Genomic DNA, 27,145 nt, shown 5'->3' with positions numbered 1-27,145 from the left:
CATAATTTTTATTTGATTTGTCTCCTTGCTCATTCACCATTTTATTATTGGAACTAGCCCTTAAATTGTCTCTCATCTGTAAGTATTTGATCATTTCATATCATGTCGACCAGCTCCAAAAGTTTCAAGTTATCACCATTTATTGATTTTGTTTTGTTTTTTGCACGCTGCGCACTTAACCGGGTCTCATTTGTAAAATAGATTTTTAATCTCAGTGAGACTCAGCTGGTTAGCTTCTAATCACAGTTGAAAGTTTTACTATCTATTTTTTCAATCATGTTGCTTTGCTGACCCACGATACTAAGAGACGTATGAGTGAAACTTAAGGTGCAAATTACATCACAGCTGCTTTTGCCTCACCCTTTTTCTTTGCTTCGCCTCCCCTTCAGCATTCATTCTTCACCTGTTTCAAGTCTTGTTCTTCTTTACTTCCACCTTTTTATCGGGACAGGGCTAAAAAGTCTGTCATTGAGGAAGCCGACCGCCAAAGGATTCTTAGCAACTTCGCCTGTCGCGCCATTGCCGCCCGTGGCAACGGAACATTGCGAGGAAACTTGCCCAAATCAGAAAGCAACGTGACCTTCCTATCTGACCACCGACCACTCACCACCCACAACCCAGTCTTTAATGACGACGGTCCCCCCAGCAGTCCTGATGCCACTGCAGAGCGGACAGACCTGTCTCAGAAACAGTTCCGTGTTTCTCCATCCCACTCTGCAGGGTCAGGGTGCACCTGGTCAATGCCTAACCGCATCCACGGGGGGCTGCAAGGCTACGAGGCACTAAGAAGACAGGCTCTTCTGGACCCAGCTGAGTGGGAGCTGCAGTTACTTCAAGCGGGCATGAGAGGCAGGGAAGGGCTAGACAGTCTGGACAAGCTCCAGCTCAGTGGCTGCAAGACAGGGACTAAGTTGTCAGTCCGTGAGCAGGCCAGGCAGTATGAGCAGCAGGCCCAAGAGCGGACACTCAGGCCGGGCAGAGGCTCTCAAGGCTCCCTCTCTTCCCTCCTCAGGGATAGAGACAGCATTGACACACTGGAATTATCTTCAGAAACCCTGCTCTCCATCATGGATTACCCCTACAGCTCCATGTCAGTGGGGAGGGACGTGCCCCCTAGGATTATTATTACCCCAGGAGATGACTCAGAGCTCCTGGCCAACCAGAGACCAACTCCACCTGTCCTCAGGAAGTTCAGCTCCAGCATCTCCAGCTACATGACAGTGGAGCCTTGTGAAATCACTGTAGAGATCATCCCAGACCCTCCAGAGAATCCACCCCCCCCTCCTCCACGGCAGCACTATCCTCCTGCCCCATCCAAATCCCCTCCCCGTAGCATGTCCCCCTCTCCTCCACCTGCTCCCTCCTACCCTCATGAGCCTCGATTTTCTCACCAGCCCCCTCCTCCTCCTCCTCCTGTCACTAAGCGTGCTGCTCCTCCACCTCCGCCTCCACCCCCACCTCCACTCCCTCCCTCACTCTCCCCTGTAAGTGATCAGAAACGGCCAGCTGTCCAGTTTGTCCCGACCAACTTGCCACCCGTGTCCTCGCTTCGACCCACTTCAGCCCGTAAGCAACCTGCTCCTCCTGTCCCAACTGACGACGGGAAAAAGAAAGAGCTCAAAGGGATCCTGAAAAACATCCAGAATCTCGCGGACATTGAGAGGTCTGTTGCCAACATGTACAGCCAAGTAGACAAAACTCACAAGGTGCCCAAATTTAACAAGAAACCACAAGTGACTGAGGAATCAGAGGGTGCTAACAATCCGAAAGGACCTGATCCTCATGAAGAGCAGAGCACGCCAAACCCAATCAGCTCCAGCCCTAAGGCCGAATTGAGTTCAACGGGAAGCATAAACCCCACTGAAAACGGAACAAGCCAACCAAACATGGCCACAGAGGTTGAGCAGACAAACGAGTCGAACTTGAACAGTCCAGACTCCGATTTCAGTGATCACTTCCCCTCTCAGTCCACAGTGTTCTGACTCACTCCCTTTTCTCTTTGTCTCCATATCTCTATCTCCATTTTTATGTCTCCATGCCTGTTTATTTCTGTTGTTCGTGAAACTAAACACTATTGATTTTTGTACAATCAATTGTATTTTATATGCTGTAGAGAAGTCAAGCAATTTTTAAGTGTGGGTTTCTCAGAGAGAAAATGTTTTTTTTACAGTATATTTTGTGATAAAATCAAACATTAGTGCGACAACAAATGTACCCAGCTCTGCCACAAAATCTGTATGATGTGCTTCTAGGCTTGCTTTATAATATAAAAGAGGTATGCATATATCCATTCTGCTGAATTTCATTCCATATGTTTCTTTCCTTGTTAGCATGAGACAGCTTAGGTATACAGTTCAGGAGGGACAATCATATTTTTGTTGTCAAAACATCTTGAGGTAGTTGTTGCCTTGAACATTTTTATAGATAACCAAACATAGGGGCAGACATTGAAGACTTATTCATGTTTTGGTCCAAGAATCAGCTGGAGCATGTTTTCAGGATCTGCGGTAATACTGGAAACACTGGTTGGAAACATTGGTTCTGTGAGCAGAACCAATATTGACATTGGATAAAATATTAATGAAAGGGTACAAAAAAATCTTTTTACTGTAACAGCTTTGAAGGATTTATGCAGATAATAGAGAATAGAGCCAGGAAGGAACAAGTGAAAACATACTTTGGCTGAAGCATCAGCTGTAAAAATACATCAGCTGGACCTCTCCCCAGCGGGCTTATTTTGAATAGATGGAGAAAGCTCGCCTCTGGGGGATCTGTCTTTTCACATGTCGCTGAAGATCCCCCCCAGCATGATAAAGTAGTCACTGTTATGTTGGGCTGCACACTGGAAGAGGCTAATTAGAGAACCAATCAATCCTCGACCGAGGCCACTGCCTGTGGGACTGTCAGCTACTGTTACGCTCTCCTTTTCTTTTCCATCATCCCTCCAACCTGTTCCCTGACCACATCTCTCTTGCTCTGTCTGTCTCTCCTTCTCTCGCTCTCTCAATTCTAACACTTTTCAGTCCTTGGTCTCTTCTTGTTAATCTCTCCTTGTGGTTCCTGAGAGATTTCATTACCTCTTTTACGCTCATTGCAATGCTGTTTCTCTCTTCCCCTCTCACTTGTTTTTTTTTGTGTGTGTGTGTGTGTGTGTGTGCTTGTGGTTTTCAGACCCACTCCTGTCTGTCTGTCTGTCTGTCTCCCATATACCCCTCATGTTTTTATTTCACCCTCTCTGCCCTCAGGCTAATGGCCTCAGCCCACCTCCCTTTCCAGACCAGTGTAATGTTTGACTCATCACGCATTCTCCTGATGGGCAGATCGAAGGCCTGCTAATTCTGTATTCCATGTTCACTACATGGGGTAATCTCTTCTGTCAAGAGGCTAGCAGTGCACATGCTGTTTCGCTCAGCCCGATGAGCAGTCAGCTAATGGATGCAATGCTTTGTTTTCTTTATTTCCATTGACGCAAATGGATTCATCACCCTTTTTTCTTTGTTTTTTTCTTCAACTGATACGTCATCACAGTAGCAGGGGAAACACTGCTTTACACTTGTAAAGCATTCATTTGATAGAAAAATGCCAACATAGTATTGTTTTTTTCAAGAAAAACAGATCAGAGACCATATAGTATCAGTGAAATAATATGACAATAATAATATTAATTATTATTAGTATTATTAGTATTATTATTATTATTTAGTAATAATGTTTTTGCATCTCTTTACTGCATTACATTGAAGGGATACAGCTTTCTGAACTTGGAACTGTTCTAGCTGTTCTGTTGTTTACCTCTATCTGCTTGGTCATCATATTCACATTAGTAGTGATTGTTTATCAAAAATCTCTTGCGTAAATATCTTATGAAAGCACCAGTAGTCATTGCAGTGTCTTCACAATGTCAATATTATGTTTTCGATCAAAATTATTTTGACATTTAAATTTGTCCATACCCCAGCCTTGCCAACGATGCTGATCAGAAAGGTCAGCTGTCACTTGCAAACATTTCCTTGTTCACGCACCACTAACTTGCCTTGGCCATAACAGGTGGGGTTCTTCTGTCCTGTTGGTAACGTATTCATGACAGTAGGATAATAATGAGGAATTCCTATTAGAATTAGGATAAGTCCTAGAATTAGAATTCATTAAATTAAAAATATGTTCAACAAGCAAATTATTTGGCCTGTCCAAAGATCCCCTTCCCTTTATAGTAAGTGCACCATTTACTCGCACTTTCACTGATGTGCTGGCTGAGAAATACTCTGGGCTGCTGAACATTTAAGAGTCAATGGAATTCTGAGTTGACCCCGCACTTCTAGTTGTACAACATCCCCTTATCACCCATCTGGCCCTAACTCACCCCCCCTCTGTGCAAACCCTGTTATGGTACCTGTCCACCAGGCCATTTGTCTTGATGTTTTCTGGAAGCTGCAGTAGCCGGCAGCCAAGCCAACAGGTCATCCATCAGATTCCACTCCTATCACCCACTTAGCCTGGTAGGTGTGGCTATACAGGTCTGCCCTGTCCCCGGTCGCTGCCCATAATAACAGATTACAGCTCTCCAGAGGAAGCTCACATCATTGCTTAGCAATATATCTGAGTTTTAGAGTCGTCATTATTTATGGGCTCAGACAGGTTACAGTTGTACGCTTGTGAACCTGGAGGTTTTCGCCAGGCTGCTCCATTAACTCCTGTTTCTCATTGACTTGTACCAAATGCACTGCAGGCTACTGTCCTCAGGAGCAGCTCTCACCAGATTTGTGATGTATTGGATCAAGTGTGTAATTCTTTCGATTTACGCACCACTTTTTGTTGGAGAAAAAAAGCATCTTTTGAGAGGAAACTGCACATCATGCAGTGATAACCAAAGACAAAGACAATTTTATGAACAGTTTCTTCGAGTCAGTATTTCTCCTTCAATTGCCTTGTCCTCTTTGCATCTGATAGGAGATGGCTGTAGATATGGTTGTATAAACGCTGACTGTTTTCATATTCCAATCTTCTTAACCTCTTTGACATTCTGATTTATTGTATCATTTTTTTTTCCTGTTTGAATGTGATAACAGAAAAAGAAACAGCCCGCACTAAAGTGATAACATTGTGGCCTTAGGCACTTGCTTCTTAAAAATGAACATCTGCAACTCTGTATTTTGACACACAGAAATGCACAGTAAGTAAAATTGAAATATTCTCACTGGTCAGCAGAACATATAGGGTAGAGTAGTGTAGACCTAACATTTAATTTATCTAGAAGCACTTGAAATGTTGGTGTCAATCCATATTCATTATTTGTCTATCTTATTTCCTCTCTTTTTCTCGGGCATGCAGGAGGCGAGGCTACGGCAGGCAGGTAAGCATTTGTATAGTGCTGTGTGTTTTATCTTATTTATTGTGTGCCAAGACATTTTGTCACTCTCAAGGTAGCTTGAGGCATCTTATATCCTATTATTCTTATCTACAATTTGCTTGATGGAAAACACTGAATGGGATTAAGATGAGATCTCGGAGATACTACTTCTGACACTGACATTACAGTTCAGATTTGATTTGAAAGTGCTTGGTATTGTGCTCTCAAAGCTTCCTGTCATGTGAAAGATAAGTATTTGGCTGAGGGTTTTTTTTTTACTCTCAGTAAGAAAACACAGTCAAGGACTCGAAAAAGATAAAGTGCCTGACATTTGGTGTTCTAATTCTATTCCAAATTGTGACCGTCAGATAAACGGTGAACTGTCAACATCAGAAGTACGCAGCATGATGTTTTATTTTAGTTAAGCACTCACAAAACTTACATTTTTTGCATTTTCTTTCTTCATCAGTGTTTGGTACACTTTTGCTTCCTCTTAAAAAGGCTTGGCATCACCACATTGTCGTCATCTTATCTCCCTTCTTTCCTGTTTCGGATCCTTCCATATTTCCATTAATCGTTTCACCTTGTGTCTGTTGTCAACAGATTATAATATGGCCTTGACACATAACATGGATGTGGCCATTTTCTGGCTTAAAACCTTGAATATGAAGAGTGAATTGTGCACACTCTGTCTTTGTCTCTCCTGACCATTCTTTCCTTGCATTACCTTTCCCTTCTTTTCTACTAATCTTTGGCAGCAACAGCAACTGCTGAGGCCATCTCTTCTGAGACCTGAGGTAGAAACACTACTGCTTTTCCTTTAATTCACAGGGATTTAGTAATTCTGCTGTACACTCACCCTGTATGCTGCTGATGCTTTTCTTTCCTCTCCTTTACTAAGGAGCACTCAGCTATTTCTCTCTCTCTGCCTGTCTGAATACAGGAACTCTCCATGGAGTCAGGCATCGACCCAGGCCAAGACTACTACACCCAGGATTACTATAATTACGACCAAGGGTGAGCATGCAGCCCACTGACCCTCTCATCTTTCACCAGCCTTCCTCTAATCTAGGGAATTGATCTCTATTAGTGCATTTAAATTTTAAAAATTACACCACACTTATTTATCATGAACTTTCATTCTAGCTGTCAGTGCTGATGTCCTTGATGATGGGAATTTTTTCAAGAATATACAGAATGAAATGATGAGCATAACTAACATACCCACTTCAACCAAATTAGATCAATTATGCTGCTTGTGCCAGGCACCTGAGAGTATGAGTATGGCGGTGTTTTCCTTTGGCTTAATGGATGGAGGTTGTTTTGCCTTGTGTGTTACAGTGCCCATATGGTGCGATGGAGGAAAAGCTGGAATGCAAAGCTGTAACAGCTGCTGAGAAATTGTTATTCATTAAACAATACTGCTCTATGGCAGGTGACATCCTCCTTCCTCTGGAGAATTATGCTGCAAGTTTATCAATATGGGAAACAACCTTAGGATCCGGCAGGCTCAAACCACTTACCGAAAAACTGACAAACTTTAAAAAAAAAAAAAAAAAAAAACAGCCTTGTTGAAATTAAGTGTTTTAATTGCCTCTTCAGTGACTCCATGACTTACCTTCTCATCATCTTTGCTAAATTCTAATTGCCTCAGCTGGTGCTCACTGTGTCTGTGTCACACTGCCCTTCATTTGCAATAAGCTGTAATTATATTTTGAAGGTCTGCCACAAAGTCTATCGTAAAAGCTGCCGTTGCTGCTGAGTGTGCTATCACTATGACCTGGCCTGCCTTTGATCCGTTTCTATTTAAATAGTGGTGCACAATTTAACTGCAGTTAAGCTTTTAATCCAGCAATCACTAGCTCTTGTGGTCCTTCAGGCTCCCCTCACATGTTCACAAAGTGTGAGTGATGCAAATTGCTGCAGGCCTCTTTCCTTCAGGCTCCTCACTGATTTAATATGTTGCAATAAGGAGAGTATAATTGACGTCAGCATCCTGTGTTTGAGTAACAGGAATACACATCTACTATCACCTACTATCTCAGTTCAGGCTCAGATACTAATATGATGCTGATTGATGCACATCACATCTCAAAGTTACGGCAGTTTGCCAAAGGGGTCCCTGAAAGTAATAATGTGTGATATGTCTCTGTTACTCTCTCGTGATATAAATCTCTGATTGAGATAAAACAATTGTGATTCAGCCCAAACCCATAAAAGCTTTTACATCTTCCACTCTCAGTCTCAGTGTTGGGTACTGGTTTCCTGAGAAAAATCCTCTGCCCCAAAAGAATTTGGAATAAAAAATGAGAAAAACGATATTGGTGGACACTGTAAGAAGAGACAAAGAAAAGACAGGTGCCTAGTGAAAGTCAGTCTTTATCAACAGAACATTCAGCAGAAAGATAGACAGTATGGCCACAGTGTTTTATTCAAGAGTGATCCCTAGGAAGAGTAATGCAAAACCAACACTGCAGCAGCGACAATGTCATTAAAATTGAAATAAGGGGTGCTACAAGCAGTCATGAGCCTGATTTACAGCAAAAAAGAAAAAGAAGAGGTTGGAGAAAGATGGTAGAAGAATAAAAAAGAAATAAAGTTCCAAGCAGCCACTGTAGGTATCCAGGCAGAGGTCTCTGTGGACAAGTTGCATTGTATATGCTATAATCAATACCTTGAAATATTGAAAGTTACATCTTTGCCTAAATCACAGCCAGCACTGGTTTATGAGATTGTGACTTTTTTCTCAGTACCTCTGTGGATGTGCTTTCACAACTTTTGGTGCCAATGCCAAGTCATAAATTCATTGAGTCAGCTAAGAAGTGGGTGGACTGGTGGTTGTCTCACAGTGTGACTCACAGAGAATATTGAAATTGGGAAATTTTGAAAAGTTCACTGTAGAAGTTCAGCCACCTGGGGCTGGCAGGAATAAAATAAACAGATAGATAGATAGATACATACATACATACATACATAGGGTTGTTGATTGGTGACTTTAAAAGATTATATTATATATAGTAGGTTTGGTGTCTTGAATATGTGGCAGAAGTTAACTATAAATAATAATTCACAGTTTTCAGTACAGAGTAAGTGAAGGCTATATTGGAAATAGTAGGGCTCCATGGGATGTACAGTTGATTTATTGTAAAGTTTCGAATTTTATCGATTGCTATAGAGACATCATTCAGAACAGTTGCTTTGACACAGTAGTGGGTGTCTTTGTGAACGGACTGGACCTGTTGTTACCATGTTTTTACTGCCGAGGCCACTCCCACCTGCACCAGCCACAGCTAAATGTATAATCTTGATTAATGCCTGTGCTTAGAGCAGTGTTTCTTAGCCTGGGTCTCAAGGCCCACCAAGTTTATGTCTCAGCCCTACTCCAGCACTCCTGATCCAATTAAGGGCTACATATATTTATGACACCTTAAATGGATCAGGTGTGTAAGAGTAGGACTGGATCATACAGGATGAGTGGGCCTTGAGGAGTGGGTTGAGTAACCCTGGCTAAGAGCGTTTATCTGATGAGGGCATACACATTTGTGGCACTTCCTCTAGGACAAATTTATAAATGTCGTCTCAGATATGCTAGATGGGCTCTTATATAGGAATCGTTTGTGTTTAATTGGGGGAAAAAATGCCCGCGCACTGTGGCTCCTTTCGTGAGACTAGGATTACAATCTGTGTTTGCATTATTAGTGTTTCTTTTTGAATGCACATTCATTGTCAAGTTCATTTGTTGCTGGCAGCCATATTGCTTATCCAATTTTGCTGTAAAATTGAAGTTCAATTCCCTTTGGCTATACACCAAGTTTGGTCATGACAGGTCAATACTGAAAGAACCTCAAGGAATGAAATGTTCTTTTAAAAAATCAGAATAGCGGGACTTCATTATGTTGAATCACAGTTGGTCACAAGGTAAATTATGCGGGATAGCATGGAAAGCACATCTCAATCTGATTTATTTTGTGTGAAATATTGGTGCATGTCCATACATCTGACTAGCACGGTTAACACAGTAGTGCTGAAAACCATGGTATGAAGCATTTTCAGTATTCATTACAGGAGAATACCACCTCCGTTTACTGCTTCCACTATTTTGGCACCGCCACCACCCGCTTCTGAGCATTTACATGTCCTCGAAAAATACCACTTGCTCCGGCAGGCAGTTTAGCTCCAACTTTTTATCATCTATATTGAACAAGTTCAGTTAATTAATTAACATCATTGCTAAAAGCTATGTTGTGTCCAGTGTTTTTTCAGTGGTGTCCTTGTGCCCAGGTGTTAGTGGTTAATAAATCAGGCAATTAGTACTGCATTTTAGATTGACATTTATGTTCTTATAAGGGCCAGTCTCCATTTAATCTGCTTTGACTCATAGCAAACATGCAGCTCCGGCACTGGGAGTGTACTATGTGATGCAGTTTCCTGTGTTAATGTACAAAGTTGTGCTGGCGGTCTTTGCCTTTCTGACATTTCTGGTTTGTGATTCATTGTGCTTGTGCATGTATGTGGATGATCACTTAGGAGTATTATATGGAACTCGTAATATACACATTTCATTCAGTTTGGTTTCACATGGGTCGACACAAACATCAGTACCGCAGTAAAGACAGTAACTTGCAGTGCACAACACTGTTACCACTGATTTTTATTACTTATGAATATGAGTACATATCAAACAAGCTCATTGACAATTTGATGTTTCTGCTGCGATTTTATAGGAAGCTTATTGCCACTTTATAACGTGTTAAAGAGGGCACATACAAATAGTTGTTTGTTTGTGTGTTTGTTTGGATTTCTCAGGTATGACCTTCCTCAGTACGGCAGTCGTAGGAAGTTGATATCCCCTATGTATGACGAATATGGAGAGGTGATTATGGAAGATGACGGCTATTACTACAGCCCCCATGGCCCTGAGGTATTTGTTATCTGTGGTTAATTGTGAATTTTATACAGTGATACTAATGTGAAGATATGAAGTAATGATTTCACAGGGTAAAAGTATAGAAAATTATTGCACTAACAATTTTGATGCCCTTGGTGAAGTTCTAATATTGTAGCTGTGTCATCACCGAAAAAGTTTCTGAATTAAATGTGAACTGTCTTAGGGCCGAGGCAGAGGCAGAGGCAGGGGTCGTGGCGGCATGCGAGGTAGAGGCCCACCAAAGAGGGTAGGATTTAGAGACTTACCTCCAGAGGAAGAAATCGAACAAGCTGAGCCAGCAGAGGATGGTGAGCCTTCCAAGGCCGCCAAGAGGCTGAAGTCTGTCATGAAACTCAGTAAACTACTGGCAGCCAGCAAAGGAGGAGACCAGCCATCTGATGCTGGTCCTTCTGGCCTCTCTCCATGGAAGAAAGCCAAGATGTTCAAGATGTTTGGCACAGGAAAGAAGGACAAGGATTATGCCAAACTGATGTCAGCCCGCCGTATTGACAGCCAGGAAAGTCTGACTGGTGGACCAGCAGTTAAGGGACCAATTGACAGCAAGTCTGATAGTCGCAGCCGGCTCAGTAAAGTTCTGAAGAAAATCAACCTCAGCAACAAGTTTCAAGCCCGCAGGAAGTCACAGAGTAGTGTTTCTGCTGTGAGCAGTGTGTGGGAAGAGTCCCCCGAAGTAACCACTGAGGATGAAAAGAAGTCTAAAGTGTCTATTAGTGTGACTGAAAGTGAGCCAGAAGCAAGCACAAGTGCAAGCAGTAAGGAGAAAAGCTCTGATGAGGAATCCTCAGAGAAAAGCAGTGTTGACAAAGATTATCTTAAAGTGGATTTAGATAGAGATGATGCCAATGAAAGCACTGTGGACTCCGAGGAAGAGCCCGATGAAGAGTCAGAGGAGTCTGATGAGGAGAGCAAGTCTAAGTCAGAAGAAGGAACTGAGGTATCCAGTGCTGAGAAGGAATCAGAGTCAGAAAAAGAGTCAGAGTCAGAGAAGTCATCAGAAGAGTCAGGAACTGAGAAGGAATCAGAATCTGAAAAAGAATCAGAGTCAGGAACAGGCACAGCGACAGAGAAAGAATCGGGTACAGAAAAAAGCTCAGCAACAGAGAAAGACTCTGATGAAGAATCTGAGGAAGAAGAGGCTTCAGGGGAATCCAGAGAAAGTGAATCTGCTCGCTCATCCATGAAATCATCTGCCACAGAGGCCAGCAGGTCGACCAGTGCCTCAGGCAGTGGCAGCGGCAGCGGCGGTGGCAGCGGCAGCGGAAGTGGCAGTGGTAGTGGCAGTGGTAGTGAGAGCGCAAGTGAGAGTGGCAGTGGTGGTGCTAGCAGTGCTGCCTCTGCATCTGGCTCAAGCGCTAGGTCATCAGGTAGCGCCAGATCATCAAGTGTAAGAAGCTCTGAAAAGTCCAGTGAAGAAGCCACTGAGGATGAAGGCACAGGGACTGCCAGTGAGAGTGGATCCAGGACAGGGACAGGCAGTGAGCGCTCCTCCATGGGGTCCAGTCGGAGCAAAGCGTCTGGATCAGAGGAAAGTGGTTCAGAAGAGGGAGCCTCCAGCAGCAGAGACCAGAGCTCTCTGGGCAGTGTGGAGGGTTCTCTATCGACCAGTGGCAGCCGTGGCTCGCAGAAGTCCAGTGGGAGTCGTGGGTCTGAGGACACAATCGACGAGGAAGGAAGTGAAGAAGCGGGTTCAGAAGAAGAAGACGAGGAAGAGGAAGAAGAAGGAGAAGAAGAAGAAGAAGAAGAAGAAGAAGAAGAAGAAGAGTCAAGCAGCGAGCACAGTGATGAAGCACCATCCAGCAGCTACACCAGACCCTCATACAGCACAGATATCAGAAGCACCTCTGAAGAGACATATGGAGGACTGTCCCCTATTACTGAAGTGGATGAAGATGCCCTCTCCTCTGAGAGATCAGGCAGTGCCTCTGGGTCAGAAGCCGGCAGCGGATCAGGAGACACAACTTCCCTCTAAAGAGATCTATGGTTGGCTTCAAAGTAAGACTGAATAAAATCAATTACCCTTGCATGGGAGTGAAGAGAACATTGCTTTCCTCTACAGAGTGTTTCAGATATACACTTCTCTCTCATTTCCCCTTAGCAAGGGAAAACTGTGGTGACTCCTGCTGTCGTACTTGATAGATTTGCTGTCTTTCCCTTACCTTTGACCTTTCATGTTCCTTGTTGCCTTCTCTTTTTTGTGCAGCATTATTCACTTGTTTTCTCTGAGTGCAACTGTGCATGTTGTTTTGCTGTGCCGTAATGTTCTACGACGGTTCTGTTTGCGTGATATTGGTTGCTTTTTCACGATATGATATTGATCCTTTCTCTGTTCTTTTTAGCAGGGTAGAAAGAAGCGGATTAAGCTGGTGGTAGACCGAGAATATGAGACCAGCTCCACCACAGGAGAGGAGAACATAACTGAGACCCAGCGGAACCGACTCACTAATGTCAACAGCCACAGTAACATCAACGGGAACATCTACCTCGCCCAGAATGGTACTATTGTTCGAACCAGACGGCTGCCCCACCTCAACAACCTCAAGATGGGCTCTCCATGCCGGCTGGGCAAGCAGTTTAAAAAACTAGACAAGCTGGGTGTAACTCATGAAGAACCACCGCCCATTAACAGTATTGGGGGCACAGGAAGTGACTCAGTAAATGGAACAGGTACGTGTGTTTCCTCTAATGTGGATGTCAACCTCAACACCCGACCATCCTGTGGCTCCCTAGGATCCAGTATCACAGCTCTTAAAAGTTTTGGGTCCAAAACCAATATTGCCAAGGCCCTGATTGACAGAAATAGCAGTGGCCCATGCGTCACTGATGAGCAAGAGACTTCTGTGGACAGCCACAAGGAAGGTAGGGAGACAGTGGAGTCCCCCAGTGACCACACATTATCGGACGAAGAGGAGCTATGGATGGGACCCTGGAACAGCCTGCACATACCAATGACAAAACTCTGACTGGCCATGGAGGAGATTAGTTTTCATAACTTCCTTTTTTTCATTTTACTATGTTTGCCATGCTTTTTTGTTTCTTTTGAGAAAATGAGCATAAAAAATCAATTGTGTGCCTCACTTGGATAACTGCTGTCCAAAACAGGGGACTGCACTTATGGTCAAATCTTGTTATTTGTTGTGAATGATTTGATATGTCAAAAGTTAAAGTGGTTATCACAGACAGGGCTACAGTATATATATATATATATATATATATATATATATATATATATATATACATATGAGGACATAGGGCATAGAGCTGCAAGGCAATGAGTGCCTCAAAGAAATGTGAAATTTTGTGCGAATTGTACTTGACTGTAATCGAATTATATATTCTAAATAGAAGATGGGCCTATTATTCAGCAATTTTATTTTTTTTCCTCAGGTTGTCTATTTTTTGATTACCTAAAACACAGATCACGTAGAGATTGTCATTTATTTGGCTATGGAATCAAAATGTTGCAGGTGTTACAGATGTTTACAGAGAAATCATGGTGAATACATGATGAAATTGTGATTATATAGTATATGATGCAGTGGAAAAACATATTTTGCTAACAGCATTTTATTTGCAAAAAAATGAAGATTGTCATTGACTATTTTCTGTTGTGATCACTTGACAATGATTTTCAAAATTTATTTGAAAATATATGAAATTATTTTTGTCTATTTTGTATCTAACATAGGATGGAAATTCTAACATGTTGCATTAAAGACATAATACATACATGTCTGTCAATGAAATATGACAATATGATCATTTTCACAGTGTTTTATATAGACATTTGTAACTACAGAATGTGGTATTTTCAACCCCTTTACATGATGCAGATTCACTCTGTTCATGAACTTTTATTAATTGAAACATCAGGTCCCCATACTTGGGAAAAAGACTACCAAATAATGTATAAGACTCAACAATAAAGTTCTAACCTATTTTGCTGTGTATTGTGAAGCATCATATAATTGACTATAATCATATAATCTTCCTGTTACAGCATCCCACCTTTAACTTTGGGCTATTTTAGCAAGCACGCAAGAAAATAATAAAGTGCAATGCTGCATGCCCTTATGAAAATGTGAAGAAAGGATTTGGATACAAAGAGTAATTATAGTGAGTTGAATAGCTGAGTCCACGACAGCTTATCATACTGGTGAATGTAGAATATAAGGCAATGTGTAGCACTAGAACTCAGCAGTAAGCTCATAAAAATGCAATGACCACAAGAGAGGTCTGTCAGGAGGAGGCTTCTTCTCTGTGGATTGGGCTTTCACTTTGGAAAAGAGCAGTGGCAGGTCACCAACCACAGGGATGCAGATAACTATCTCTGAAACGCACAGGGAAGTCTGAGAAACAGTCTTCCTGAACCCAGTCTGTCAACATAGCTACTAAAAAAAAAAAAAAAAAAAAAAAAAGAAAAGAAAAAAACAAACAAACTCTTTTTTCAAGAGTCAAGGACAACTGTGATTACAACCAAACAGGCAGAAGGCATTGAAAATCTCAAAAATATTCTCTTCGTCTGTCATTGGGTTTATCAGAGAGATTGACACATCTAGCACATCCAGAATGACATTTACAAAAAATGTCCTGTCGTCAATCAAACTGCGAGAATGCCAATCAAGTTCACAGAAATCTTTGTTGGCTGAAATTCACAAACTAGCGGGAGCTGAATGCCAGTGTGAAGTAGGTTGAAAAGCTGCTCAGAAAATAGGTCAAGAGGGAACCTTGTTCCCACCACAACAAGCCGGGTATCCTAAAGGATCAAAACAGATCTGTGCACTGCACTGATGGAAAAACAACCAAGACTAGATAAAAAGCACAAAGTTCAAACCGTTTTAACAGTCACTTGTGGTCTCTCCAACAATTAAGAGTGCAACACCTGCTGTGTCTGTACTCACACTGCATTTACTCACAGTGGAAATTAAGGTCTCTCTATCAAGAGCAAGCCCCACCCTGTGCACACACACACACACACACAGAAACTCACCTCTGCTTCAGGTCAGGAGAGCAGCACAGTGCAACAGCTATTAGAGCTCAGTGAAAACACCTTTCATAAGGGTCTTTGGACTTTTTCTATTTTTCCAATTTTCTTAAAACGTATTTCACAGAGCCTTAAACTGAATGAGCATGGCATACAAGATAACATTTATAACCAACAATATGAATTGGCAGTAGATATACACCTGTGCATGTATCCATATGACTGTCCTTTCAAACACAAGGGCGTACTTGGAGGCAAAGCTTTATCAGTCCTCTGTTTGGAATAGCCTCTTGGGATGAATTGGATTAAAAAAATGCCAACAAATCCCCCAAGGGTTTCCTACTTAGCAGTTCAATCTATTATAAGATTAGGTCCCAAGCAATAAACCAACCCACCTTTTTTTTTTTTTTTTTTTTTTTTAACTTTTCACCCTGTCTATAGCACTGTGATGATGAAATTACCAAACTGAGCCTGGACATATACCTCAGTAGGGATGAAGGTTAGGCTTGAGAGAACACAGAATCCAATAATGTGAAGTCTCTCCAAATGAGATTTACTTGCCCTTTCCATTTCATATTCAAATAATATGATAATTTCTTTTGACAGTGAAATGTAGCATAAAAATGATCTTAGCTTATTGGAAGTTCCCTTAGATTTCAGGGAACTTTGCTTCCCGGAAATCATTTGCTTCAGTAATTGCAGCCATCGTCAAAAGAGTACATCTGCACAGAACCTTAAATTGTCTATTTAAAGGAATACATCTTAATAATAAATCATAACCAAACAAACCATATATTACTCTTTATTTTAATTAGTGAGCATAGGCCGCCAGGCAAATTGAAGAAATTTTTACATCAGAACTTGTTTTTTTTTTTTTTTTTTTTTTACAGTTACACAGTCATAAACAACAAAAGAGTAAAAAATATCCTAGTGGGATGCAGGCTACACAGGGCTGATTGTGCACAATTGGAAAAGAGCTTTTGTCCTGATCCAGAAATTCTATTCTAATTACATCCTTTGACAATGGCCTAATATAAACTGATCAGCAGATAAGATTTAAAATATTAATTTTGCAGTTCAAATCTCCCAATCCCTTATAATCCCAATGGGACTGATTGTTATTGTTTGGCTCCATCTTAACGGGTATGCAACATGCCTCCCACTCTGACTCATTCTCTCATTCACACACACATGCACATCCAAAGACATACATCAAGTCCAAAGACGGAAGTTACTGAAAGCTGGACAGTGCAGATAGTTGTGTGTGTTCATGCGTGTAACATTTTTTTTTTCTTACATGTACCCTCCTGTTCATGCCTGCCACTTCAGCTTCAGCTTCAGCCCAGTTCCACAGACGAATGTCAATACTGGCAGGCTGACTGACTGACAACCAATTTACTAAGTTTCCTCTAACTTTTCTAATTAACTTGTCTTTTATTTAACTGAACTGCTGCTAGTGCTGTGAGTTCTTAACCTTGACCTAAAAGTTAGAAAAGTCATGTTACGCAGTGTACTCATAGATTCCAGTTTTGTCTTTAAATTTCTCTTCTTGGACTTTTTTTATGCATCTTTCAGCATGCATAAAGATAACATGAAAGCAGACATGTGTCATTGCCCTTTAATAATCCACACCTGAAAAGCCAACATCATAAAAGTTTGTACAACCGATAAAATTAACTAAATTTTTTTGTCGTTCTGAGCTTTTATGGTCGCTGTACTCTAAGCTTGTCATTACAGGTTTAGTAAACCTGATAGAAACTCAATTGTTTTATCACCTGGTCATGATAATGATCTGGCAAATTATGTCTATAATGCCAATCGTATAATCCTCATGTTTGCATTCATTTATATCTGTAAAGCAGCTCCTGCCACAGTTTGACTTCATCTGGAGGCATTTTCTGCAACAGTAACACTGTAATAAACCCATGGATGTAAATCATGATGGAAAAGTACTGCTGTGCCTCATAGAGATTCATAAATCTCAGAAAACCCAGAGGAAATCCGGTCTTAGGAGGCTGATTATTCCTACACCAGGGAGCCTGCAAAGCTAGCTGTGACTGTGCATGCACCAGTCATGAGGTGAAGGGTCGGGTCCTCTCTATCTGCTAGCTTGTGACAGCGTGGTTAGACTAATTGGCCTTTTGAGGCCTTGTTTCTGGCCCTCAGTTTAATCAGTGCAGTGAGCTCATGCATGCATTCAGATACCCCTGACTTCTTTTTAACAAGTGAACAAATTCATTGGCTTGCCTGGGATGTTGTGTAGCTGTAGATAGAGGCTCAGAGCTCCTGATATGGTAACATTCAATTTGACAGGGCAAAGAAATGGGAGTATCTCCACAGAAATCCATCAATATTGAATCAGGGTAATCAAATATTGATAGTGAATCTAAAATAGGAGACATAAACTCAGTAGGAATTGGGTTTCATTAGAAAAACTGTTGCTTTTCAGCCATCCAAGGACAAGAAGTATGACATGTAATGTGGAATAATGGTTCCCTGCAGTGAAAACATCACTCCTCCAAATAGTCAACATGTCTGGAACTGAGAAAGCTTAGCTTTTACGGTAATGAAGCATTTTCTTTAGAGGAAAACCACATGTGTGGTCAATTGTAATGCTTCACTGTTGATATAAAGTTTCTGCATGACACTGTCTTTAAAAAACTGTTTTGGGAATAATGCAAGTATTGTGAGAGCACATCCTTTTTGAAATCCTTGTTTAAAAAAAATAGCTAACAAAGGGACATTGAATTTTAAATGTTTCAATTTCTGAGCAAATGAGCAATGTGTAAAGGTATAGTGCATTTTAACTGTCTTTATCAGATCACGGTTCCCAAAACCACATCATTTATAGACACAGTATTAACAGCACTGTTTGACTTGTAAGCACTTGTTCATCTATCTTTACCTACAGGTGTGTGTAAAAAAGCAAACATTACTGTACCGCATTTTAGCCCCTGGAAATCTGTCATAAAGGTGCAACAATGCATTTCCCATGAATCAGTGCACGAAAGTATGGGTAATATAATAAATATACAACTTCCACTCTCTCAGCAATGTGCTTCCCAGATACATGAACACTATTCTCATTCCAGGTCCACTGGGGATCTGCCTGAGTTTCACCTATTAGCATAGCCTACATAGGATATCCTGGCCTACAGCGGGCAATATGGTAATCTACCCATGACTCATTCTAAAGGAGATTATCGCAAATCCTAAACGGAGGCAGGAGGAAACTCCTCATAATACCTATCCGTCACCATTGCTTATTGCAGGCTCAGACCTGGAGGGCAGGACTCTTCATTTCCTTTAAAACCTAAGACCAAAATAAGATGATTTTCTTCACTATTTTAGCCTGAAAGTTGGAGGTCACATTTATAAAATGAGGCATGTTGAGATATATTGTAAAAATCACTTGATCATATCATAGGAATACAGTTGATGGCAATGAGTGAAGTCAAAAAAGCTGTAATTGCACCGTGCATTTTATAAATTTGAGCTGAAACAGTTACATAGACAGTGAACTGTGTATGTTTTGTGCCCAAACCACACAACTGGTGAAATTAGTACTCATTCCATGCATCAGGTGTCTTGTTATTTTTGTAATTCAGTGAGCACTGGCTCTTGGTTCAGCAAAACAAATCATGCCTTTTTGTGTGAACCGGAGCCAGCATGATGATAGATGGGATTTGCTCAGTGCTGTTGGTGAGATGGGGGCTGGCTGTCACAGTGCTTATTACAGAGACACTAGAGGGCACTGTGTTATTCTATTCATACCAAAACTGAACCATTTTGTTGTGGGCATAACTATCTCATACAAAATCTTGAGGTGAGGCCATTATTTGTATTTGTAGATCCAAAGAATTTATCTTCCTAGTGTTTTTCATAAAAATAATAATAATAAATCTGCATGATAACAAACAAAGTTTTTATTTGAAGGGGGAGATGATAGCTTTTTGGTTAGCTTATTTGTGGATTCCTAGGTTTAACCATGTGGAAGCTGGCTAAAAGGTTAATTCTAGGTGGTGTCAAGGTCCAATGGGGTTTCTTTAAATCGGAGTACTAAGAGAAAGGTTTGATGTTTCTCTTTGAATGTAAGCAAGGTTCATGCTGACAATTTTCCTAGATTTTGACAGGACAACCATATTTTTCTTACTCACTGCACAAAAGCAGGATGTTGTGGCTTCTGTATTAAATGTTTAATACTTTTACAAATGCTCAAATGTTCTAAAGTCTCATTTATTTTATTTCTGTGTAACAGCAACTTAACTTTAAGAAAGCCTTTAACTGTAGAGTAGCATCATTTAGGAACAGTTCACCTTGTGGTGATCCACTCCGCAGTCCAGGCTAATATACGGGTAATAAATGTCTATCAAACTAAGTCTAAGAGATGTTTAAATGTCAGTGCAGGACTTTAGGCGTTCTGCTAATCTTAAAACAACATTAGTGCCTGACACTCCAAAAATTTCATGAGAGCAAAAACTAAGACAACCTGCCCTGCCCCCCCCCCCCCCCCCCCCCCCCCCCCCCCCCCCCCCTACATTGTGTAGAAGAACTCCCTGACACTTTACAGGAGATGCATGCAAAACTGAGAAGTAACACTGATAAATTCTCTGCCATTATAATTGAGATGTAGAGCAGGGACACAATTATGTATTGTCCTTTCTGTTGGCATGTGAAGATGCATATCGGAGTTCATATTGCACTCCTGCTCTTTGTTGCTGACAGTTATTGACTTTGGATGTTTTTGGAGCTCCTGATGGTTCATTAATCCTGCTGACAAGTGATGATACTGTATAAGCTTCAGCCACTCCCGTCTTGATCAATGCTAAATTCATCAAAGCATCCCTATAGGCCAGAACCCAATTAACTACACCGAAGTGCAATTCATAAACATTCTGTAAATTCTCTCCGGGGCATCCAGAGGCCCTCATTTTCCTGGTGATCAATTTGGCTCTCACCTTTACAGTTTTGCCCTGGGCTCAGCCACCTATTACGATTCCACTTAACCTGGCTGCTTCAGACTTCAGCACATCATTGCTTACTAATTAGATTTCCTCAGGACTGTGGCGAGATCCAAGCTCCGATTGGACCGATAGCGGGACAGGCCAAGTGAGAATTTTTAGGAATCCCTGCTTGACCCTTTGGAAAGATCTGCAACTATTTGTCCCACAGAGACACACACTGAGGAGTGGATATGGAAAATAACTGAGCTATAGTTTCCTTAACAGGGAGATCCTGGCTTTAATGAGTGTTAGGATAACAGTGCATGAGAAGCTGGGAGTTTAGAGAAGTTTAGAGAACGGGATGAAGAGGGTCAGGGGATTCTCTCTGGTTGCTTGGCTCAGGGTCTGTAATTGCAGTCAAACAAATCATGCCAGCTCGGCAGGGTTTTATCCTGTGGATAGGGAGTTAAAGTAATTGCGGACAGGTGAGCAGCAAGCCCTGGCCAGCTCTGGTTGGATGAGAGAGCAGATGGAGAATGGGAGAACGGTGGAGAGAGAAAGGGAGACAGAGGAGGTTCATTTTGGTTTTGTCCACTCCTGAACTTCAGTTGACACAACAGCTCCATCAAGGTAAAACACTCCTCTCAGCTTTTTCACTTTCAGGCCTGCAATCAAATATCATATACAGGTAAACTTTTTCAGACTGCCAACCTTGGGGCCAGAATGAGTTCCTATCAGAAGTTTGTGGGTGTGCAGGATCTGCAATTATTCACTCCACCTCAGCTCCTCTTCAAGGATGAGGCTCGGTGAATATTTGTCATAAATGCTAATCATCTTTCGCTCGCTGAAAATTCCACCTGTCATTCACACAGAATATATTTCCAGACTGTTTTAATTTTGGGTCATAAAACAGGAAGGCAGTGTGGTGCCAATGATAAATATTACTATGATTGATAAATGTTTTGTCGTCTGCTTCCAGGCCTATATTAGTCATCATTATGGCAGATCCACTGTCGCCTGTAGCTGTCAGTCCCCCTGCTCTCACCTGTGATGTGGTGCATTCAAGGCCAAAAAACCTCCTCTAAATTTACACTGACATTTATTTTATTTAAAAATTTGCAATTAAAGCCTAAAATAAAGCTGAAAAACATGTTTAAAACAACATGCCTGACGTTTGTCTTTCCACATTATGCTTTTCAGTGTTCTATAAAATGATTTTATTAATGCATGAAGCATCACAGCCTCAATGTGTGCAACCCACAGAGCCACAAGATGGCGCCTGTAACTTACAACTGTGAATTTGACATGCCTCTACAAGATGAGACTGCAAATTAGGTGATGAAAATCATGTCTCATAGTGATGACTGGGTGGAATTTGAGGATATTATATTCTAGTCTTGCGTTCTTGCTTCTTTTGAGTTCATTAGACCTTACATTAAGCACGAAACTGATAGCATGCTTATTATTTATGGTGTAGAGGTTTTTATTTCTCCATGCTGTAACTGGTTCACAGTGATGTAGAAGATAATTATGTTAGAGCTATGTTATTAGCATGAAAATACTACAGTAATAATAATGTGTCAATGAGTCTTTTTGAGGTCAAAAATGATGATGGCACTCTTGTTTTGCACCTTGTTTTCTTGCTGATGCTATATTTACTTGTTTATTTTGGTGTAATATTTTAGATGTGCATGAAATTTATTCTGTTTTTATGTACCTTTCTCTTTGGAAACGTGGTTGATGAAAGTGTTTGCATCACTGACCTGTTGCCACTTCTGTCTGCCTCATTAGTTTACATCTGTTTCAATCAGAATATTTTGTTCTTTCTTTCTGGCACGTACCAGGCAACAGATCAGTCCTATTTTAGGAGAGCGCTGCTTAGGCAGAGAGTAGATTCAAGTCCATCATCATCTCCTCATTTCCTGCAGCTATTTAAGACTGTGCCTCTCCAAAATAGGCGCCCAATGACCACAGCCAGAGCTATCTGGGGACCTGCTTTCAAACTAATTCAAGGATATTAGGATGTCTCCAAATGTTTTGTTTTGACATTTCTATACCTTCGTCGACTGTTTGTGTGTGCACAGCACGTGCCATCTGATTTAATGTCGCTTTAAACGTAATTTCAGATGTTTTTAGGTTTCCATAACTATATATTGTACATTTTGAGTACTTTATAATTTCTACGCTGCAGATTGTTATTTTGGAAATGTACTCAAACCCAAAGTAAGGTTTAGCTGACAGACAGGTCATACACACATACACACACAGACACACACACACACACACACACACACACACACAGTGGGATGTGCACCCATTCCTATGACATCCCGCCCCAAGGTTATATTCTATCTGAAATGTTGGGTGTGTAGTAAAATACATGCTCCACACTGTCTGGCTCTCCTAATGAGGGGGTTTATGACTCGTAGTCCTGTGTTTGTACCATGTATCATGCACTGCTCTACCATTTCATACAAGGTCAGATCATATCTCGTCCCATATCTCTCAAGCAGTGGATGTCTGTATTAAGAGCAGCACTATTTTTTCTTGGATTATTCTTGGACTGCAGGATACTACCGCACCCTATCACAAACACTGTAATAACATTATTCTTGGACTAAAAGCCACTATCAAAGAAAGTGACTTTTGATAGAAGACAATGTTTTTTCGGGTGATTTTTTGCAAACGTTGTTGTTGATTTTACAAACGGGAACATGATGGATTATTTTTTTTTCTTAAAAAAAGCTTTCTTCTCTTATTTTGAGTCAGACACAACTGTACGTGGCCAGGCTTGTCAGCCTGAGAGCTTTCAGCACCCACAGTGTTAATGTATAATGTCAACGCAGTAGGGAGCCTTGTTAAAAAGCAATTAAGCCAAAATGATTTAAACATTGTGTGGTTTGGCTATTGGCGAGCCTCAAGGTACACACTGTGTTGTTGTCTTAAAATGAGAATTTCACTGTCTGCTCACACTGAAACCGCTATTTGTGTGAGTGTAGTTCTAACCACACTTTCCCACACCCGCCAAACCATACCAAACCACAGACTTCAAATGAGAATGCGCACCACACACACACACACACACACACACACACACACACACACACACACACACACACACACATACACACGCACACGCACACACACACACACACACACACACACACACACACACACAAAATCACACACTATTCACATGAAGAGTAATTGAGGGGTTTGACTAGTTTTTTGGTGCATTAAAACGGTAGCTGTTTTAAATGGCAGGGGCTGAGACATGCTTGCACTGATGTCTGTGAGGCTGGTAAAGATGGCTGATTGTTGAAAGAGGACGTGGCATATAGTACCGCCTGCTATATTCCACTTTATTCAATGATGTTTCACTGAATCACATTATTTAACCTCTTCCTGGCTGTAATTCATTCTTAATCCATGGGTTTACAGCTCAGTATGCTTTCTTTTTATTGCTCTGAATGACTTTTTACACCAAAAGGCTTTCTGCAAACATTGTTATGCTTGGCCTTATGTTTCATGATCAAAACATTGCCGCTGACAGTTGAAAGTCTTCAAAAGGCCGCCCAGAGCTATTAAGTTGTTCACTGTGTTTCCAAAGCAACGGCTCATCCCATATTCCATGTGATAATTTGCCATTATGTGCGTGTCTCCAAATAAGTCTACCAGCGTTACGTAACCAGCTTCAGTTTTAGTTCCAGTGGCCGTTGTCTTAGACAAAGATTAGAGCTAGGCCATAGTCAGAGACATTTCAGCTGTTGGCAGATTGTTAGCTTACACTGCTGTGTGCAAATGTGCTCATCACAGCCAGACTGCTTGGATGTGGTTTGGAACATCTGTGTGGTCCCAAGTCCAGAAGAAGACAGACAGGGAGAGGGAGAAGGAGACAGAGGCAGAGGGGTGAGGAGTTGGGGGAGGAGGGGGGAGACCCCAGGGCTGCTCACAAGCCCTCAGATTTTCCATCACTGCTGTCGCCACCATGGTGGTGTTGCCTCTTTAGCTGGTTAGAGCAGAACCATGGGACAGTGTGAGGCAAATACACAACATGTGTGTGTGTTTGTGTGAGTGTGTGTGTGTGTGTGTGTGTGTGGTGGAGTAGTGGAGTCTGTAGGAGGGAGAAGAAGCGAGGGGAGTCAGTGAGAATGTGAAAGAGAGAGAGAGAGCGATAGAGAGAGAAAGTAACTGTGTGGGGAGCCATCAGTCTGGGGTCTAGTAGATGACTTATGAAACTGATGGTTAGGTCTGGCATGGCTAGCGTTTCATGGAGCTGGTGGCGGGGGTGGGGTGAGGGGCGTTGAAAGTAGCCTTGGTCCAAACCTGTGGTCGCCTCCCCCCCCACCCCACCGCAGCCCAGCCTCCCTGCCTGCATGCGTGTGGTGTTTATTTACGAGCCCGTTTAACCACGGCGCGGTCCCTGTGGTGGACTGACACAAGATGACAGCAGCCTAAATGTCTTGCCCTTTAAATCCAGCCTAATGGTCGCTTAGTGCTGTGGAGACAGGCACTGGGATAGGCGCCTGGGGTCTTTTCGTAGGGGCCCTCTGAGTAACACATCAGCTCACACATCTATGGGCCACCATCCAGGGCCTTATTACTACCTGCTTCTGTGGCTGTGGCGCCACTGATTTAGCCATGGCTCTGTGACGAGGGACAATACGACCATGGGAAGAGACACTATCCACCTATTACAGCTGCTGTAACAATGATTTTGGACGTGAATGTCTTTTTAATATCTGTGTCTGTGGCGTCTGGGACAGTTTGAATGGCTACTGGACAACCGGCTATTTGAAGCAGAGTCCAAAGAACAGTAATTTAATATGACGTTTGGGATGTCTGCACTCCAAAAGAGCAGAATTCTTAATCCCAAACCTACAATTTAATTCCTCTCTGAATAGAGTAGAAAAGTTTTTTTTTTTTTTCAAGAAACATTGCAGTCTAGACCAGAACAGAAAGGGTTAATCCCAAGTGTTTCTCCCTGAAGTAACTCTGTGGTAAGTTAATAGCAGATGTGAGTGTTATTGGGCAAATTATATGCAATATGAGAGCAAACATACACTTCACATAAAAAACGACCTGCGTAAACACACCATTCATAACTGCATACCATTCTGTGTGGGCTTGCCAGCCAATGCAATTAGACGCTTTCTGAGAGGAAGAAAAGATTATCATCGAAAACCTCTTGCCTTGCTCAATTCATTTGAAAAAAATGTTTATTGTAAGTCAGATTCTTACTGTCAATAATCCACATCAGATCTTAGTTAATGTCATTTTGATCACACCTTCAGGATCTATGAGAGGAAACAGGCAAAAGGGAAAAAAAAGTCAGCCACTAATCCTATGAGAATCCATCTTTGTGGCACAGTCTTCTCCTGAATCACCTGTTGGCCTGCCTCACTGTTGATATCCCAGCCTCAACTGGTTGCTCAACGCAGCACACACCTCTGATACACAAAGGCAGGAGCTTTGAGCTTCAGTCTGCGTGCCTCGCTCCTGTGCAAACACAGATCAGACCATACTCATTGGGCCATGTCTCTAGCACTCATCAGGCTGCTTGTACTGCAATTTCCTCCCCTCTTTTATCCGTGTTTTGTCCAGTGTCATTCCTATGGGATTATGGGATGCTTTCATCATGAAGGAACATCAACTGAGGCACTTGGGAAAATGTAAAGGAATGATGTTTTGCTCCCGTCGTCACACATTTTCTTATCATCACATGTCGTGATGAATAAAGCATTGCAGTGCAGAGTAACGCCTGCAGTAAATCCTCATTTTCATAGCTGCCTTGTTCATCTCACATTGCTCCAATGCCAACCCGAGTCATTATGAGCAATTATGACTGTAGTGTAATACTGTAATAATTATAATACTACATAATACTAGTAAATAGTAAGGTATGTAGTAATTGAAGGAGTATCATATTATCTATCTTATTGTGAAATGCTCACTGTTATTATATTTACATTTGCATGCCATATGTAAGCTTCCATTAGGACATATTATCCAGATATTATACAGTCTAGCCACTCTCAAAATTGTCTTGCACATGTAGCGTGCTGCATGTCACAGAAAGCAAAAATAGTGTTTTTTTATCAGTGTAAAATTTGTTAATTGGTGTTGCAAACAGTCAACTCGTGACAGATTTTAAGATTTCAGTGATCACAGTTACATCAAGATAATAATAACAACAAAAGAAAGTGGTCAACAGGGAAAAAAATAATAATTAAAATCGGCAATTAAAAGATGATGATTCAGTCAAGCCATAGGACAGAGCTTTATGCCGTCCCCAATGGTTCCTCCACACAGTCTTTAAATCTTGTTTCTCCCAGTGGGATCATTAATGTGACACCTGATTCAAGAGAATTCTTTAAACAAGCTGACTTGCTTTGGAAACTTGGTTTGGTGGTGGTTTTGTCTCATCATACAGGCAGAGTTTTTTTTTGTTGTTGTTTTTTTTTTCAGATTTTTTAAAATAAAAATATTTTAACACTGAATCTGAGTCAAAATGCCTGTTTGAGACTGAGATTTTTTGCAGTGGAAAATCTACACAAACAAGAGGCAGTCTGTTTTTTGCCACAAGCTTGAGCTGGCTAAATTTGTATTATTATTGTTTGAGTCATATCATTAAAAAAAATAGTAAACATACTTTAATATAATAAAGTAATGTAATAAAGTTGACCTTCCATTTACAGTGTTTATTTTTGTTATTATTTTTTTTATTTTTTTTATTTATTTATTTATTTATTTTTATGTTTTACTTTGTGGAATACTTTCACTGATTTTTACTCCCTCGTGGGTTGCTGTGCGACTGTGTTGTTGAAAAGTGCTATATAAATTAAGGCTGCCATTACTGTTGTTATTGTTTGTATGTGGGGGAGTGTCTGTGTGTTTTGTGTGTAACCGCATGTGCACGCGTGTGC

The 27,145-nt window shown here is 41.4% G+C and overlaps 1 protein-coding gene across 6 annotated transcripts in view; it reads left to right on the top strand.

The window, feature by feature from the left end:
• The window catches only part of LOC115372415 (protocadherin-15), a 234,862-nt gene extending 222,268 nt beyond the window's left edge, over positions 1–12,594 (top strand). For 3 of the 6 annotated variants that reach the window (XM_030070295.1, XM_030070297.1, XM_030070296.1), the window contains one exon: positions 452–2,286. In XM_030070295.1, coding sequence (XP_029926155.1) covers positions 452–1,982 — 1,531 coding nt within the window. In that variant the 3' untranslated portion in view covers positions 1,983–2,286. Of the gene's footprint in view, positions 1–451; positions 2,287–5,328; positions 5,351–6,105; positions 6,145–6,290; positions 6,365–10,153; positions 10,269–10,458 lie in introns of those variants that run through there. The other 3 variants (XM_030070300.1, XM_030070299.1, XM_030070298.1) reach the window with 3 other exon arrangements.
• Positions 12,595–27,145: the final 14,551 nt, after the last annotated feature.

This window comes from Myripristis murdjan, chromosome 15 (assembly GCF_902150065.1).
Source record: "Myripristis murdjan chromosome 15, fMyrMur1.1, whole genome shotgun sequence".
NCBI lineage: Eukaryota > Metazoa > Chordata > Actinopteri > Holocentriformes > Holocentridae > Myripristis > Myripristis murdjan.
The sequence above is the reverse complement of the archived record's forward strand: the minus strand, read 5'-3'. Positions and strand labels throughout refer to the sequence as shown.